General features: G+C 43.6%; 1 protein-coding gene across 1 annotated transcript in view; it reads left to right on the top strand.

Moving 5' to 3' along the window:
- The window catches only part of LOC311141421 (protein Niban 2-like), a 43843-nt gene extending 25553 nt beyond the window's left edge, over nt 1–18290 (top strand). The window contains exons 6-14 of the mRNA XM_084176747.1: nt 3677–3792; nt 9320–9424; nt 9700–9862; nt 10578–10765; nt 11005–11160; nt 12360–12473; nt 12748–12855; nt 13073–13184; nt 15180–18290. Coding sequence (XP_084032873.1) covers nt 3677–3792; nt 9320–9424; nt 9700–9862; nt 10578–10765; nt 11005–11160; nt 12360–12473; nt 12748–12855; nt 13073–13184; nt 15180–16702 — 2585 coding nt within the window. The 3' untranslated portion in view covers nt 16703–18290. The remainder of the gene's footprint in view (nt 1–3676; nt 3793–9319; nt 9425–9699; nt 9863–10577; nt 10766–11004; nt 11161–12359; nt 12474–12747; nt 12856–13072; nt 13185–15179) is intronic.
- The last annotated feature ends 721 nt before the right edge of the window (nt 18291–19011 follow it).

The following is a 19011-nucleotide window of genomic DNA, read 5'->3' as shown; positions in this document are numbered from 1 at the left end:
CTCTAATTCATGTTCCAGGCCCCACTCTCACAGCCCACTCACTCCCCCACCCTGCCCTGCACAACACACTTCCTGTCTTTGTCATGGCTAGAGTTAATTCATTTCTGAATTCCCCATTTTTATCACAAGACAGGATTTCACATGATTTGTTCTGTTGCTGTGGGTAGGCTACCTCTCTCCTCCTGTACTGCATTCTGCAAGGATTCAGACCCCTTGACTTTTTCCATATTTTGTTATCATCAATCTACACACAATATACCATGATGACAAAGGGAAAACAGGTTTTTAGATTTTTTTGCAAATTTATAAAAAATAAAAAACAGAAAAAAAAACTGGTACCTTATTTACGTAAGTATTCAGACCCTTTGCTATGAGACTTGAAATTGAGCTCAGGTGCATCCTGTTTGCATTGATCATCCTTGAGATGTTTCTACCTGTGGTCAATTCAATTGATTGGACATTATTTGGAAAGGCACACACCTGTCTATATAAGGTCCCACAGTTGACAGTGCATGTCAGAGCAAAAACCAAGCCATGAGGTCGAAGGAATTGTCCGTAGAGCTCTGAGACAGGATTGTGTCGAGGCGCAGATCTGGGGAAGGGTACCAAAACATTTCTTCAGCATTGAAGGTCCCCAAAAACACAGTGGCCTCCATTCCTAAATGGAAGAAGTTTAGATCCACCAAGACTCTTCCTAGAGCTGGCCGCCCAGCCAAACTGAGCAATCGAGGGGAGAAGGGCCTTGGCCAGGGAGGTGACCAAGAACCCGATGGTCACACTGACAGAGCTCCAGAGTTCCTCTTTTGAGATGTGAGTACCTTCCAGAAGGACAACCACCTCTGCAGCACTCCACCAATCAGGCCTTTATGGTAGAGTGGCCAGACGGAAGCCACTCCTCAGTAAAAGGCACATGATAGCCCGCTTGCAGTTTGCCAAAAGTCACCCAAAGACTCTCAGACCATGAGAAACAAGATTCTCTGGTCTGATGAAACCAAGATTGAACTCTTTGGCCTGAATGCCAAGCATCACCTCTGGAGGAAACCTGGCACCATCCCTACGGTGAAGCATGGTGGTGGCAGCATCATGCTGTGGGGATGTCTTTCAGCGGTATGGACTGGGAGACTAGTCAGGATCGAGGGAAAGATGAACGGAGCAAAGTACAGTGAGATCCTTGATGAAAACGTGCTCCAGAGCACTCAGGACCTCAGACTGGGACGAAGTTTCACCTTCCAACAGGACAACGACCCTAAGCACACAGCCAAGACAATGCAGGAGTGGCTTCGGGACAAGTCTCTGAATGTCCTTGAGTGGTCCAGCCAGAGCCAGGACTTGAACCCGATCAAACATCTCTAGAGAGACCTGAAAATCGCTGTGCAGCAAGGCTCCCCATCCAACCTGACAGAGCTTGAGAGGATCTGCAGAGAAGAATGGGAGAAACTACCCAAATAAAGGTGTGTCAAGCTTCATACGCAAGAGGAATCAAGGCTTTTTCTTCTGTGCAAAAACATTCTAAAAACCAGTTTTTGCTTTGTCATTATGGGGTATTTTGTGTAGATTGAGGGGGGAAAAACAATTTAATCAATTTTAGAATAAGGCTGTAACGTAACAAAATGTGGAAAAAGTCAAAGGGTCTGAATACTTTCCGAATGCACTGTATATGTTTAGATGGTGAGCCTACATACCAGAGTCTGATTCCTGATCCAAACACAGCTGGATACATTCATAAATACTTCAAGTTGACTCTTTCAGTGGAGGTGAAGATTATCTATGCGGGAGGTGTGTCTGTGTGCACAATCTGTTATATTTAGCCTTGTTCACCAGTCACTCTGGCCCAATTAAGAAGCTTTTTACGTTTGCCATCAAAACTATGACTTTATGGTCAAAACAAACCCAGTTGCCAAACCAATATGTACAGTTATCAAGCGATTACTGGCACATTATGTAGCTACTACTTCAATATTTAGATTGGGCTTTTCTTTTTTTCTTTTTTTTTAGGGAAGATAATCATTTCCCTAAAGTTGGTTACTGTGGAGTCTCCCCGGGTTGCCATGGCAAAGCTCTGATAAATAACCCTAGCCACTGGTGACTTGAGAATGATCCAGTTGACTTTACAGAGGACTCTGTGTGGTGTGGTCACTGATGTCACACTGCATATGACTGTTTCACTCTTCCCTCCATATTTAGATGGTGTCCCTTGGTCCACATTCGGAAAGTATTCAGACCCCATGACTTTTTCCACATATGGTTACGTTAAAGCCTTATTCTGAAATGGATTAAAGTGTTTTTTCCCCTGATCAATCTACACAAAATACCCCATAATGACAAAGCAAAAACAGGTTTTTAGAATCCTTTTGCAAAGGATCTCTCTGTACTTTGCTCTGTTCATCTTTCCCTCAATCCTGACTAGTCTCCCAGTCCTTGCTGCTGAAAAACATCCCCACAGCATGATACTGCCCCCACCATGCTTCACCGTAGGGATGGTGCCAGGTTTCCTCCAGACGTGATGCTTGGCATTCAGGCCAAAGTGTTCAATGTTGGTTTCCTCAGACCAGAGAATCTTGTTTCTCATGGTCTGAGAGCCCTTTAGGTGCCTTTTGGCAAACTCCATGCGGGCTGTCATGTGCCTTTTACTGAGGGGCTTCCGTCTGTCCACTCTACCATAAAGGCCTGATTGGTAGAGTGCTGCAGAGATGGTTGTCCTTCTGGAAGGTTTTCCCATCTCCACAGAGGAACTCTGGAGCTCTGTCAGAGTGACCATCGGGTTCTTGGTCACCTCCCTGACCAAGGCCCTTCTCCACCGATTGCTCAGTTTGGCCGGGCGGCCAGCTCTAGGAAGGTTCTTGGTGGTTAAGAATAATGGAGGCCACTGTGTTCTTGGGGACCTTCAGTGCTGCAGAAATTTTTTGGTACCCTTCCCCAGATCTGTGCCTCGACACAATTCTGTCTCGGAGCTCGATGGACAATTCCTTCGACCTCATGGCTTGGTTTTTGCTCTGGCATGCACTGTCAACTGTGGGACCTTATATAGAGAAGTGTGTGCCTTTCCAAATCATGCCCAATCAATTGAATTTACCACAGGTGGACTCCAATCAAGTTGTAGAAACATCTCAAGGATGATCAATGGAAACAGGATATACCTGAGCTCAATTTCGAGTCTCATAGCAAAGGGTCTGAATACTTATGTAAATAAGGTATTTCTTGTTTTTTATTTTTAATAAATTTGCACACAAAAAATAAACCTGTTTTCGCTTTGTCATTATGGGATATTGTGTGTAGAGTGATGAGGATTTTTATTTATTTAATCAATTTCAGAATAAGGCTGTAACGTAACAAAATGTGGAAAAAGGTAAGGGGTCTGAATACTTTCCGAATGAACTGTACTAGACAGTTCTCTTTCTGCACAAGTTACAACAGACTCTAGGAATACATGGAAACTCCTTTTCAAGTATATTTCTGTCATCCTGAATTCAAGATTTCAATTGAGATTAGCCTGGTGGAACCATCTGATTGTGTGATGGCTCACAATTTGGTTTGATATGTGAGCACAGCAGTCAGTCTGCTTGACCAGGCTAGTGCTGATTTATGATAAATTATCAAACTTGTACAATGTTTTCAAATCAACCTTCACAATGTCCACTTCCACTAACAATGCTGCTCCTCTATGGTTACCCCATAGGTTTGTTGGAGGAGAGCAAGGTGCAGACGCCAGCCTTCACAGACTCAGTGAGGCTCTACCGCCAGGCCCATGGGCAGTATGGCACCTGGGAGATGATGTGTGGCACACCCCCACAGGTAATTATGGCACAGCCAATGACACTGGCTATGTCCCAAATGGCACCCTATTCACTAGATAGTGCACTACGTCACTACATCGGGCTCTTGTCAAAAGTAGTGCACTATGTAGGAAATGGAGTGTCATTTGGGACACAGAAACTCTCTCTGCGTGTTGTATGTTTTAGAAGAGAGAATGCCTGTCTGTCTGCATGATATTACCCCTGCACATTGTTGGTGTCAAGGTTTTGGTAAGAGACCTTATTCAAGAATGTAAGACATTCAAACAAATCTAAGTATTAGGTACTTTGATTCTCTACAGTACAATCAGAGACCTGGTCAGCAAAATACTGATCAGAATACCTATTTTCCTTCCAAGTCACGTTCCAGTAGTGTACATTTCCTGAACAGCTACCCCAGAGAGAACAGCAACAGGAACTGGCTACTCACACAGGGGCTATGTCCTAAATGGTACCCTATTACCTACATACAGTGCATTCATACACCTTCACTTTTTCCACATTTTGTTACGTTACAGCCTTATTCTAAAATTGATTAAATTGTTTTTTTTACCTCATCAATCTACACACAATATCCCATAATGACAAAGCAAAAACAGGTTTTTAGAAATGTTTGCAAATGTAAAAAAAAAAAAAAAAACGGATAGATCACATTTACATAAGTATTCAGACCCTTTACTCAGTACTTTGTTGAAGCACCTTTGGCAGCAATTGCAGCCTCGAGTCTTCTTGGGTATGACGCTACAAGCTTGGCACACCTGTATTTGGGGAGTTTCTCCCATTCTTCTCTGCAGATCCTCTCAAGTTCTGTTAGGTTGGATGGGGAGCGTCGCTACACAGCTATTTTCAGGTCTCTCCAGAGATGTTCGATCGGGTTCAAGTCCGGGCTCTGGCTGGACCACTCAAGGACATTCAGAGGCTTGTCCCGAAGCCACTCCTGCGTTGTCTTGGCTGTGTGCTTAGGGTCGTTGTCCTGTTGGAAGGTGAACCTTTGCCCCAGTCTGAGGTCCTGAGCGCTCTGGAGCAGGTTTTCATCAAGGATCTCTCTGTACTTTGCTCCGTTCATCTTTCCCTCGATCCTGACTAGTGTCACAGTCCCTGCTGCTGAAAAACATCCCCACAGCATGATGCTGCCACCACCATGCTTCACCGTAGGGATGGTGACAGGTTTCCTCCAGACGTGACACTTGTCTTTCAGGCCAAAGATTTCAATCTTGGTTTCATCAGACCAGAGAATCTTGTTTCTCATGATCTGAGAGGTCTTTAGGTGCCTTTTGCAGACTCCAAGCGGACTGTCATGTGCCTTTTACTGAGGAGTGTCTTCCGTCTGGCCACTCTACCATAAAGGCCTGATTGGTGGAGTGCTGCAAAGGTGGTTGTCCTTCTGGAAAGTTCCCCCATCTCCGCAGAGGAACTCTGGAGCTCTGTCAGAGTGACCATCGGCTTCTTGGTCGCCTCCCTGACCAAGGCCCTTCTCCCCCGATTGCTCAGTTTGGCTGGGCAGCCAGCTCTAGGAAGAGTCTTGGTGGTTCTAAACTTCTTCCTTTTAACAATGATGGAGGCCACTGTGTTCTTGGGGACCTTCAATGCTGCAGAAATGTTTTGGTACCCTTCCCCAGATCTGTGCCTCGACACAATCCTGTCTCGGAGCTCTACGGACAATTCCTTCGACCTCATGGCTTGGTTTTTGCTCTGACATGCACTTTCAACTGTGGGACCTTATATAGACAGGTGTGTGCCTTTCCAAATCATGTCCAATCAATTGAATTTACCACAGGTGGATTCCAATCAAGATGTAGAAACATCTCAAGGATGATCAATGCAAACAGGTTGCACCTGAGCTCAATTTCAAGTCTCATAGCAAAGGGTCTGAATACTTATGTAAATAAGGTACCAGTTTTTTATTCATTTGCAAAAAAATCTAAAAACCTGTTTTCGCTTTGTCATTATGGAGTATTGTGTGTAGATTGAGTTTTTTATCCATTTTTTAATAAGGCTGCAACATAACAAAATATAGAAAAAGTCAAGGGGTCTGAATACTTTCTGAATACACTGTAGTGCACTACTTTTGACCAGAGCTAAATGGGTCTATGTAGGGAATAGGGTGTAATTTGGGATACAATCAGGGATCATGATGTCACTATGCCCCCTGCCCTGGTGACACAGTATCCTGTAGGCATGAGCTCACTGTGCCTACCCCCCCCCCCCCCCGCAGAACTGAGTGGAAGGCAGACCCAAAGCAGATGGTTGTGTGTGTGTGTGATGTCTGGGCCTGGGGGCCTTGACTCATACCCATCATTCTTAGTATTTAATAGACAGTCCCAGTGGGAGATAGAGGGAGCCAAAGGTCAGACGAGGAGCCTAGGGCTCAGAGTTAGCCGCAGAGTCAGGACTCCCATAGACCCAAAGGTCAGACACAACACACACTTTTAACAGACAGACAGCCGGTATATATATACAGTGTACAACATTTTTGGAAAACCTGCTCTTTCCATTAGACTGACCAGGTGAATCCAGGTGAAAGCTATGATACCTTTTTGATGTCACTTGTTAAATCCACTTCAATCAGTGTAGATGAAGGGGAGGAGACCGGTTAAAGAAGGATTTTTAAGCCTTGAGACAATTGAGAATGGATTGTGTATGTGTGCCATTCAGAGGGTGAATGGGAACGACAAAAGATTGAAGTGCCTTTGAACAGGGTATGGTAGTAGATTCTAGGCACAACGGTTTGTCAAGAACTGCAATGCTGCTGGGGTTTTCACACTCAACAGTTTCCTGTGTGTATCAAGAATGGTCCACCACCCAAAGGACATCCAACCAACTTGACACAACTGTGTGAAGCATTGGAGTCTACATGGGCCAGCATTTTGACACCTTGTAGAGTCCATGACCCGATTTAATTGAGGCTCTTTTGAGGGCAAATGGGGGTGCAACTCAATATTAGGAAGGTGTTCCTAATGTTTTGTGAAATCAGTGTATATCAGATATGTTTTGTACTCCTCTAAACATCAATCTCCAGTTAACTGATATTTCACCAAGTCATAATTTTAACATTCTGTCATGATGAGCACATGTTCAACTTATAAAAAAACATGTTTTCCGATCTCAAGACATTAAATAAAAAAATTACTTAAGTAAGTGCCTATTAAGTGCCAAATAAAGTAACAGGGTTGACCGTAACGGCATTGACGATTTCATCTTAAATCAGTCATTAATCCCCTTGTGACAGGAAATGGAAGCTTGTTGTGTGTAACAGGGGGGGCAATTGAATGCATGGCTCCACCAACATTTTTTTATTGGTAAAATAATTCTAGCCTGTCTATCTGTGGGTAACAGGGTTGACGTGTTATACTTGACCCACTCAGTTTCCCACCATGAAAGACCAGAAAATGGACAGAGTATAATGAGCTCACCTGCTTTTATATTATGATTTGACTATTAGATGTTCGTTTGAAAAGTTTTTGTTTTTTTAAAGGAATAGTTTCACCATATTAAAATGTGAATTCAGTTCATGTAACAGGGTTGACCTTAAAATGTGGGACATGTTTTTCTTCTTCATGAAAATGTATCACTAATCACAGGAAATATAAATTATGATTTTCAGAAATGACTTTGTCAAAGCAACAAAATAACTTGGGCTTTACAATGATGAAAATGCTTAAACATTTGTGTTAAGTGGGTTAAAATATTAATAGAAGTCAGAGGGACATGCCAAAAGGCTGGTGAAGCTGGTTGAGAGAACGCTAAGAGTGTGTAAAGCTGTCATCAAGGCAAAGGGTGGCAATATGAAGAATATCAAATATATTTGGATTTGTTTAAAACTTGTGTTATTTCATAGTTTTGATGTCTTCACTATTAATCTATAATGTAGAAAATAGTTTTTGAAAAATAAAGAAAAACCTTGAATGAGTAGGTGTGTCCAAACTTTTGACTGGTACTGTATATCGATTCGAATCTGAATCGACAGCCAGAAGCCACATGGAATCTGGTATTTCAAGCCACATTTCAAACCATCGTAAGTGGTTTGAAGTCCGATACAAATCTGATTCCTGGCCATGCGCCTTATTATTATTTACCCTCAAGTGGTTTTTAGACTGTTATTTGGCATATCTTGTTGTTTGCTAGCTACTCTGTTGATAGTATGACAAGAACAGTTTACAAAGAAATTAGTGAATGTGCTAGAAAGCTAAACAGCTACCTAGCTAGCTAGTTGGCTGTTGTGGCTAGACAAAACTGACTCATTTGAGGCTTTAAAAGTGTTCTTACACTATGATTTTGAACATTCAAAGCAGCTGGGAAACGTCCATGGCAGGCATTGTCACCTTAGCTTGCTACATAACGTCTGCGTGGTAGGAAGTACGAGCACCACCACCAATCAGCCTACACCACTGCACACACACCCTCCATTACTATAACAACTAGCATAGCCTTGTCAGAAAATGACTGCTGTCTGAACACACACACATCCTATTTGGTCACTTGTAACTTGCTTTTTGGACGGTCAATATTCCAAAACAGATTTGAAAAACAAAACGGATTTTGAGCATTAAGGCCAGCATTGTGAACAAGGCTTAAGAGACCGATCAGAACAGATAGCTTGACACTGTTATGCTTGTAGCAGCAGTGACAGCAGCCTCGGTGGACTCCTTGGCTTACATTTGAACAATAACCAAACAGTGGTGGTCATTCATTGTGTCCTGCTGTGACACACCACCAATGAGACACCTACAGATTAGACCAGCACTCATAGTTCTGTTTCAAGTTGAAATACACCAGAATGGTAGAACAGAGAATCTCTGGCAGCATTGCCAACTCTGCTCCTACACATTCCTCTGTGCCATATCATCATGCAAGATCAGTAACTCGCATCCAATGCAGCCTAGCTCAAGGCTCTTGACTTCAAGGCCAAATAAATACAATAGAAGATATTTATCATGACTATATTGTGATGAATGTCTAGGGCCCCTTATATTCAACTCTGGACCTCAAAGCCAGTTCCACTGATTTTAGACCTGGGACACCAGGTGGGTGCAATTCATTATCAGGTACAACAGAAAACCAGCAGGCTCCGGACCTCGTAGGGTAAGAGTTGAATACCACTGATCTAGAGCAATCAGGCTAGAAAAACCAGTTCTCAGGTTTCGATAGCTCTGACATATCTGTAGTGTGGAGTGCAGACCACACCTGAGAGGGTAAAGTACAGTAGACTAGTATACGGACCTTTGGAGATGCCCTCCAGCGGATACAAAGCATGAATGGGATCTCAAATGAACCACTTCCCATGTATAAATAAATACTCTGCCCTGAGGCCATAGATTAGCCCCACTCCCAATGAGTGGAGAGAGTGAGCTGGTATGACCTTATTAGGTCATAAGAATTGTACCACTCTGGAAGTATGGCTGCATTGGTCTCAGTAGTTCATTAATCACTTTGTCCCTTTTTGGGATATTTGTCTTGCATCTCAAACAGCACAGCGTCACCACATGTATTGTTGTCGTCTGATCTCAAATCCACTACTATCCCTGTAGATTCTGGCCAACCTGGTGATGGAGACACTTCTCCCTGAGCTCAGGGATCTCATAACCCCGGGACTGAAAGGCAAAATGCACGAAAGGCAGAGGAACTGGATGCTGGTAAGTACTATCTCACAGAACTGACCAAATACCTCCTTTTAATACTAAGCAAGGCATGCACAACTTGGGAAAATGTCTTATCCTTACCCAGCTTCTGAGTTCCCTGTTTGTACATGAATCCATGTGCGTGTTGGGATGCAAAAATGCTGGTGAACTACATATTTTTATTCCATGTTCACAAAGGTGGATAATATGGCACTTTGGTCAACATTTCGGCCCAGTGGCTTTACTCAATACAAGATGCAGACATAACAGTCCTCTGTGTCCCCATGCAGATCTGCGACGCTGTGTATGGTCTGGTGGTGATGCAGGCCCAGGCCCAGTATGAGGCTGTGGTGCAGAGCTGTGAGGACGGACGTCCCCCGCTAGAGGCCTCCATACGCACAGACATGGACCAGATCATCACCTCCAAGGAGCACGTCACCAACAAAATCAAAGGTGAGCCCTCTCCATGACCTGTGTGGTCCAGCTCATGTATACTAGGGTCGGCATGAGTTAGAATCCGCACCACTGCACTTCTGACTTGCCAACTCTCCCACCTTTCCTGTCTCCTCTTCACTCTCCCATCTTTATAAAATAAATCAATATCCCACAGTAAATATATTTAAAAGGGATGAGCCCTCCGCAGTAAGATGAAGTTTAGCCCTAGTCCCAGTCATTGACCCAAGGTCAGTTTTGCCGTCACCCAGTAATGGATTTTGGGGAAGTAAGCAGATCCTAGATCTGTGCCCAAGCCAGGGCAACTTGGGACACAGTAGGTAAATACCAGTAGCTGCAGTACAATGGTAGATTCTAGTCATACTCTGAATACCTACAGTACATATCTGGCCTGCATATCATTCTGGGTGCTCTTTACCAGTGGCGTGACAAGTATTTACCAACAGTTAGACAGTTCTGTGCTATGTTGACAGACTGTGTCCATGGAGTGGAACACAGGAAGAATAGCAGCATTCAATCAACAGTTACGAGGGTGACTTAGTCACACTTAGTCTGTCTGAACTGATAGGAGTTGAATTCCTTTGGCCGAATCATATCTTAAGATAAGCATGTGTTGCACAACGAGTCACAGTGGAACTTCTGCCAGTCTATAAAGTAATATAGCCTAGACTACTCTGTGTGTTGACATCCTCTCACTCGTTGTCTTCCCCCCCAGCGGTGGCGCTGCCTAAGGCAGAGAAGCTGCTGAAGGTGAGTATCCAGCCCTACATCAGCTCTATCCTGGAGGCCCTGATGGAGCCCACCAGTCGAGGATTCTCTGAGGTCAGGGACGTCTTCTTCAGAGAGCTGGTGGACATGAGCAAGAACACGCTGAACGACAGCACCAAGGAGAAACTGGGAGAGGTGAGAGCGTTGTTATTCATTTCTATGGGTTAGCGGGCTCAGTCTCTGAGTATGTCTAATGATCCAGCATAACAGTTTAACTGCATACTTTTAATACACCCATTTAGGTGATATCTGAAGTGTAGCATACACATTGATGAGTGAATTGAAAGACATGTATCATCCAAGCCTGGTCTATGTGTTAATTCTGTCAACCCAGCCTCACTCTTCCTTCTCTCCCTCACTCCCTCCATCGTCAGCACATGGAGAAGATCTCTATGCTGGCGTTCCACCCGGTGAAGATGCAGAGCTGCTATGAGAAAGTAGAGGACTTGAGTCTGGACGGCCTGCAGCAGAGGTTCGACGTCTCCAGCCCCTCCGTGTTCGTCCAGAGGGCACAGATCCTCATGAGAGAGGTATAACTTTTCTAACTAGCACTGATTGAGGAGGGAGGTTTTACTTGCAATGACTGTGATATGTTGTCTTACCTACCTTAGTTGAATGCGTTGGCTGTATGTCACTCTGGATAAGAGTGCCTCGTAAATGATCAAAATGTAAACTACACCCTCCTACACCTTACTACATGCTGCAAAACGTGACACAACCTCTTAATGCTGATGGGGACAGTTTTTCACTAAACTAATATATGGTGTATGAGTATGGTGAGGTACTAATTAAATAATTGCTGAAATGTCTCCATTTGAGTTCCTGGCTGGTGTGTGAGTGCTGAAAGGATGCGGCCTGCAGGTCTCTTTTGTGGTTGTTGGTTGTGCTGTTTTGTCTGAGATCCTCAGAGCTATGGGGAGTTCTTTATTATTGTGGTTGGAGAACAAGCACATTCTGGTTAGTGAGTGGTGGGACTATGGTTGGCTGTCATTGGCTGGCTGGTCTCTGTTGACAGGCTGTAGGTTGTTGGAGAGATATCCTAGAGCCAAGTATTCACCACTCTGTCCCCCACTGTGAATCACATAGGCTGTCCTCTTTGTAGTGGCTAGAAGCTGCTGGGGCTGAGACAGGGGCTAAGGTCTCAGAGAGTTCGAAAATTGAACTTTGCTTTGCATCCAAGATTCTGTTTATAGTTCAGATATACAATAGCAGCTATCTACCCTCAGGGTTCAGAGTATGATTTGTTTAGAATGAAAGGAGGGAAGGGTTGTATTGGAGAAGATTCAACTTGTGTGTGTGTATATAGAAAGCAATACTATTTTGATGTGCTACACTTAAAAAGGAATTGTTGGGAAGATGGTGCCCCCTTGTGGTGGATATATGAAAACTGATGGAATGTTTTGTTCTTGGCTTTGCTTTTGGAAATTCAGCAAGCAGCAAATCATGGCCTTGATCTATACACTGTCGGATGACTGCTTATTTGAGTTCACCAGTTCATTGAGTTACCGACACGCTCACATGAGGATCCATTTTGTAAACCGGTTTCTCTGCATTCTCTTTCTGTCTGATAGAGTATAGACCATTTTGAGGAAAGGTTTACTTGACTGTGATTTGTGGTTGTTTTTCCCTACTAAACGTAGTTGAATGCACTGACTGTAAGTCCCTCTGGATAACAGCGTTTGCTAAATGACTAAAATGTAAACTGATAAACAAACCTTTTTCTGTGCAGCAAATGGACGATGCTGTGTACACCTTTGAGCAGATCCTTCACCAGAGTCTGGAGGGCCAGGGGTCCGAGGGTCTCTGTAAGAACATCCAGCGCTGCCAGGACCGGGTCATCAAGGTAAGGCAGACAGGGGAGGGATGGCTGTTGGCCCAGGGATGGCTGTAGGCACGATGACTAATCAAGACCATTGCGCTCTCCCCCAAAAAGGTTTTGTTGGTGCGTAAAACCAGTGAATCTAGATACGCAACATGTAATGGCTCCGCATACAAAAATATGTCATATATAACTTGCTAGGCACATGGATGGGCAAAATAGGATTGATACTGCATTAATTTTCTCTGAAGAATCATAACATCTCCTTTTCTTCTATTTCCCTCCTGTCTGTCCTCAGAAATTTGACTATGACAGCAGCACAGTCCGGAAGAGGTTCTTCAGAGAGGCTCTTCTTCAGATCTTCATCCCTTACATGCTGAAGCAGCTCACTCCCTCCATCGCGTCTGTAGGTCTAGCAGCTGGAGCCGGCTAGACAGTGTGTCTAGACGGGTCAAATGCATACATTGTGTGAAACTGACGTTACACTTCCATGCGATAGCATTCCCTTAGTCACTCACATTGCTAATTTAGTCTTTTTTCTGCATGTCTCTCCTGAGTGTATTCCTGAGTGTGTATATGACATGGGTCCTTTGTTCTCATACTTGTTCCTCTGCCGTGTCCAGGAGCTGCCTCGTTTCCAGGAGCTGATTTTTGAGGACTTCTCTCGTTTCATCCTGGTGGAGAACATCTTTGAGGAAGTGGTGCTGCACTCTGTCATGAAGGACATCATGATGGGTGAGTCTCATAGCGGAAACAGTGGCTTTGCCCTTAATGGCACCATTACTCCCTTTGTATTGCATTACTATGGGCCCTGGTCAATAGGTGGAATAGGGTGACATTTCGGACACAGACATATACTTCTCTTATATTTGAATGCCTTATGTCAGGGTTCACCAACTGGCGGTGATTTGATTTGGCCCCCCAAGTTTTCTGAGCAAAACATTTATTAATTGAAAAAACTAATGGAGGGGTTAGACATAAAATACTGTAAAAACACAAGCAAATCCGCACAGAGTTTACAAAACATTAGGAACACCTGCTCTTTCCATTACCTAAACTAACCAGGGAAATCCAGGTGAAAGCTATGATTCCTTATTGATGTCACTTGTTAAATCCACTTCAATCAGTGTAGATGAAGTGACAATTGAAACATGGATTGTGTGTGTGTGCCATTCAGAGGGTGAATGGGCAAGACCAAAGATTTAAGTGCCTTTTGAACGGGGTATAGTAGTAGGTGCCAGGCACACCGGTTTGAATGTGTCAAGAACTGCAACACTGCTGGGTTTTTCACGCTCAAAGGTTTCCCGTGTGTATCAAAAATGGTCCACCACCCAAAGGACATCCAGCCAACTTGACACAATTGTGTGAAGCATTGGCGTCAACATGGGCCAGCATCCCTGTGGAAAGCTTTTGACACCTTGGCTGTTCTGAGGGCAAACTCAATATTAGGAAGGTGTTCCTAATGTTTTTTAAACTCAATGTATGTGATCGTATACAAATAAGCAAGGTTTGAAATTATGTTTTAGTTCAACTTTATATCTGTTGGGCTTCTTGCGGTCAATTTGCAATCTACAAATTATTTGTAATTATGTTCCGGCCCCGTGACCATCCACTCAAGAAAAATGTGTCCCGCTGCTGAATCTAGTTGATGATCCCTGCCTTATGTATTCAGTGCATGGAATAAGTGTACTCACAAGCTATATTTAGGGCCTAGAGTTCTTCCTCACCAAATGACCTAGGAAAAACTCCAGGTTCTAGTGATATGCAAAAACTATGTGTTAGAAGAGATACCGCTCCTGAGTCATTCTACCTCAAAAGCACAAGAAATAAGATTTTGACAGCCGCCATCTCTGATTATTCTGAAATAGTTTCTGTAGTTAGAAATAGATAATATTAGCATTATTTTGTTGAAAGATTATTTGAAAGATTATTGAGAAATTAAGCTAATTGTTGCACCCAAATTTGCCATTTCAATTTATAGGATTCATATAATATTCAGTAAATATATTACCCAACTTCCAATTTGGTGCAAACCACTTCTTAATAATGTCTAAGACGTGAGGAATCCAAATAAATGGTCAAAGGCCTCCCACGGACCCCACAAACCATACACCAAGCCCATCCCAATGGTCAGTATACAGTATCAGTTCTCTATGTTTGACAGGTAGTATGACGCTGCGGCTTGGAGTGTTGTTTATTCATACTATGTAATGCATTTTCAGTGAATTTGGTGAGGTTTCTTTCACCCTGTTAAGACATTTGCCATTGAAGTCACTTGCATTTCCGCCCATAAATTAGTGTGAAAGTACCAGGTTTTGCCCATTAGATGCCACTGTTCATGCTGGTACTTTTATCCATTTTGCTGGTCACTTGTGTTTATTAAAGGGGGGCTGAACTTTCTGATTTGGCCTTGTGAAATTGGATGTTGGGTATTATATTGAATGAATATTATATGAATTCTATCAATTGAAATTGCCAATTTGTGTGCAATCAAATAGCTTAATTTCTCAAGAGTTCAAAATGTCTTTCAACAAAATAATATTGAAATACATATATATAATGTTGAAACAAATAATACAACTACAGAAACCATTTCAGAACAATCTGAGATGGTGGGTGTCATGGCTTTCTGAAATGAAATGGAACAAACCTCTGGTGTACAATGTCTTAATGACCTTTCTCTCTCTTTTCCTCTCCCTTTCTATGCTTTCTTTCTTCCTCCCTGTGTAGCTGTGAAGGAGGCAGCAGTCCAGAGGAGACACAACCTGTACAGGGACAGCATTGTACTGACCAGCAGTGACCCCAACCTGAACCTGTTGGGGGACAACCCTGCCATCGACTGGGCTGGGGAGTACGGGACAGGACCGGAGGAGGGGCAGGGACAAGTTGAGGTAGAGGGGGAGGAGACTGGGGATAGTGGGGAGGCCCATAGGAGGCGCAGGATGAAGCAGGTGGTCTCCATGATCCAGCTGGATGGCTCCCCCATCCTGGTCAACGAGTCCTGCCTGGAGGTGCCCAGTGTTGACGGCATCCCTGAGGAGAGGGAGGGAGAGGGGGAGGACCAGGGCGCAGACGCTCCATTGTCTCCAGAGATCATCCACCAGGAACCAGTCAAAGTTAATGGAACCACTTCAAAAAAAAAGAAGGCCCCTCCACCTCCTGTCCAGCCAGAGAACAGTCCATCCCCTGCCCTAACGAACGGCTCCGTCCTGAAAGGAGGCGAGCCGGCCGCGATCTTGAGTGAGGCCCCAGAGGTGCAGACCAAAATCTTAGAAGATGTGACCCAGGAAGCTGAGCGTGAGAAGAAGTTCCTAGAGATTGAGAGCTCCTTACAGGACTCAGAGAGCACAGCATCAGCCATCGAGAGTGCCATACAGGAGATAGAGAATGCTGTGCAGGAAGAGGACAACGAGCCAGGCGTGGAGGCGGCTGCAGTTTCACAGGAGACAGCAGCAGAAGTGTCCCCCTCAAGCCAGGAGGTTAGTAGTGTACCCTTAAGCAAAGAGAAGGAATCTCTGAAAACAGTTCAGGAAGAGGCTTCGGCACCAGCAGTTCTAACCCAAGAGGAAACCTCTCCTTCCAGTTCAGAGGAGGAATCTTCCCTAGCCTCAACGCAGATGGAGGCGGTAGCAGTAACACCCATAGCACAAGAGGAGATCCCCACACCCTTACCAACAGCCCTGGACACAGAGCTCCAAGTGCCTGCAGCCACACCAACAGAAATTCCTGCAGCCACACCAACAGAAATTCCTGCAGCCACACCAACAGAAATTCCTGCAGCCACACCAACAGAAATTCCTGCAGCCACACCAACAGAAATTCCTGCAGCCACACCAACAGAAATTCCTGCAGCCACACCAACAGAAATTCCTGCAGCCACATCAACAGAAATTCCTGCAGCCACACCAACATCCCTGGAGACGGAGCAAGTCCCTGTCCCTGCACCAATGCCAGAGGAGTCGGAGAGCACTAAGAGCACTTCAAATGTCCAGAGTGCAAATCCACAACCCACAGTGGATTTGAACTCCCTGCCCCCTCCACCTCCACATGACGACAGTGGCTTCCAGTCTCCCACCAGTGAGGCAGTGGAGAAGTCTGCCCCCAGTACAGAGGGGCCAGAGCCAGCAGAGCTGATCCCTGAGGCAGAGGCAAAGGGAGAGGGAGGGACTGTGGCCCAGGAGGGAGCAGCAGCGCATAACAAGAACTCTGAGACAGGAGAGAAGAAGAAGGCAGAGGGCGCCAGTGAGGAATGAGTCATTGTTTGGGCTGTATGCTGGCGTTAATTTGGATTTTGTTTTTTACCAAGACTGGGATATTATACACAATTAATCTTACATTAGCATAGACAATTTCATCAATGTAAATGGTCTGTATACAGTAGTTTTGCCAATAATTTTACTGCTTAGTTTTCGTCTTCAAGATTACAGTTACTTTTTGCACCAATATTATCCACCTCTACCAAATCATCAGTCTGGATGGACATTGAGCGGGGTTCAGGTGCAACTTCAATGTCTCAATATGTTGTTTTCGTCTTGTTTCTATATTTTGATAGATTACGTCCACATTCCAATGGATAGCATGTGCATTGTAGCTTGAGAGCCAGATGTTTGTGCGCTCATGCCAACTCACTGTCACTCATTGTCATTAAAAAAACACATGGCTTGACAATGACGGCTTTGGAATTGGCAAGGGCACAAACTGATCTGGAACCTGGTTAGGAACTCCCCCCATTGTCTTGTTTTACTATATATTCACTGGGTAGTGAATGATGAGCACAATGGAAAGACCCAGTTGTGCCCATATTATGGTGTTCTGTAAATAAGAAAATAACTCACACACTTCAGGTGTTCTTGGTGGGGTATATAAAGTTCAATATCATCATTAATTTGCCCTCTATGACCTGCACAACTGCTCAACCATTTGAATTGGCTTTACCCTGAATCCACATGCTGTCAAGTGTCTGACTTACCTAGTTTGTGTTTTATTAGTATTTAGAGTGGACCATGACAACATGAGCAAAGCTATAGCTATTCATGGCTAAATCAAAATCATAGAGTATTTATTCCAATGGGTTCAACGACCAATATATGTCCTTGTTGTCATCTTATTGGTAATGTTGTTTCATTACTTTCCTACAGTTGCTCTCTACTCTGAAGTTTCCTGTCTTTTTCCGTTTCTATCAGAGTAATTCCAATACTTTTATAATTGTGCATCAATCTCCAATAATATTCTTCTGACGTGTATTTATTGAGATTTGTTGAATAGGTGTCTGGGAAGCAAGCAATTGGTGCAAGCAATTCTGTAGGAATAGTGCCTTATGAAATACTAGAAAACATCTCATTCAAAGTACTTTCTATTTTCTATTTCAAATTGAAATGACAATCCGTCAAACATTGATGTGCAAAACTGTTCTGTTATCGCAAGACATGGAAAGCAAGGCAAATGAGTAATGGTATTTGAAATGTTGTCCTTAATATTTGACAAATTCTTATTGATATGAATACCTCAGTTATAACATTGAGCTATTCCCAACAGAGAAAGCATCTGTACATACTGTATTTAATGCTATGTTGACTTCATACGTTTTTGACCCTTTTTACTATCATATAGTCTCTTTCCACAGATGCTTGTCTTAGCAGCTGTGACAAGTTTATTTTGTACTTTTTCTTCAATGCCTTCATTGATACACATATGATTTCCCCAATTATTTGTATTTATTATGTATTGCACCCTGCATTACGTCCCTGTCCCCTCTTCCCTTTTGATGAGTGTACTTTTAGATTTATTTTACTCAGTGTTATACAAAGGACTGTTAGTGATAATAAATAATTGTTGATTCAATATGTTTGTCTGTGTTTTTCCTTTGGAACGCACAGGTTTGTTAAAGGGGCAATCTGGGATTTGAAAAACAGCGTGGGTATCCTGCCACTTTTCTTTGTTTGTTAAACAGCTGAGTGATGGGACTGGAGAAATGTAACTACTCTCAAATTCGAAAATGGATGGACCAATCCCAGATTGCCCCTTTAAATGATTATTGGGTTCAAGTGGAGCAGTATTTAGTCTTGCATTCATATTGACTGTCATATTTCCATCTGGCCACAGTCTACAGTTAGTCTGAAGAGAGACTTGCTGCTGTGCCTTGCATCGTTGCACATTCCAGAATAGGACAATGTAGTAGCCTGCCATAGATGAATTATGGTTTTTAAATGTTGTCTTGAGAAATGCCAAATGTATAGACTCTAGAGCCCTCAAACTCAACTCTGGACCTGGAAGCCAGTTCCACTGCGTTTTTTCATTTCTGCCCTCTAACCAGGGACTGATTTAGACCTGGGACACCAGGTGGGTGCAGTCAATTATCAGGTAGAACAGAAAACCAGCGGGCTCCAGACCGGACCTTGTAGGGTAAGAGTTGAATACCCCTGTGCTAGAAACTATAGGCCTACTACACATGTATAGTATGTATCACCCACATTAAGTATTAATCTTCCACAAACCAAACCCTCTAAAAACGATAGATAATATTTCAAGAGATATTGGTTCAGCCACATAATTAAATAGAACA

The sequence above is a fragment of the Coregonus lavaretus genome (genome assembly GCF_964263955.1).
Source record: "Coregonus lavaretus genome assembly, chromosome: 14".
Taxonomy (NCBI): Eukaryota; Metazoa; Chordata; class Actinopteri; order Salmoniformes; family Salmonidae; genus Coregonus; species Coregonus lavaretus.
This window is presented reverse-complemented; position numbering and strand designations above follow the sequence as displayed.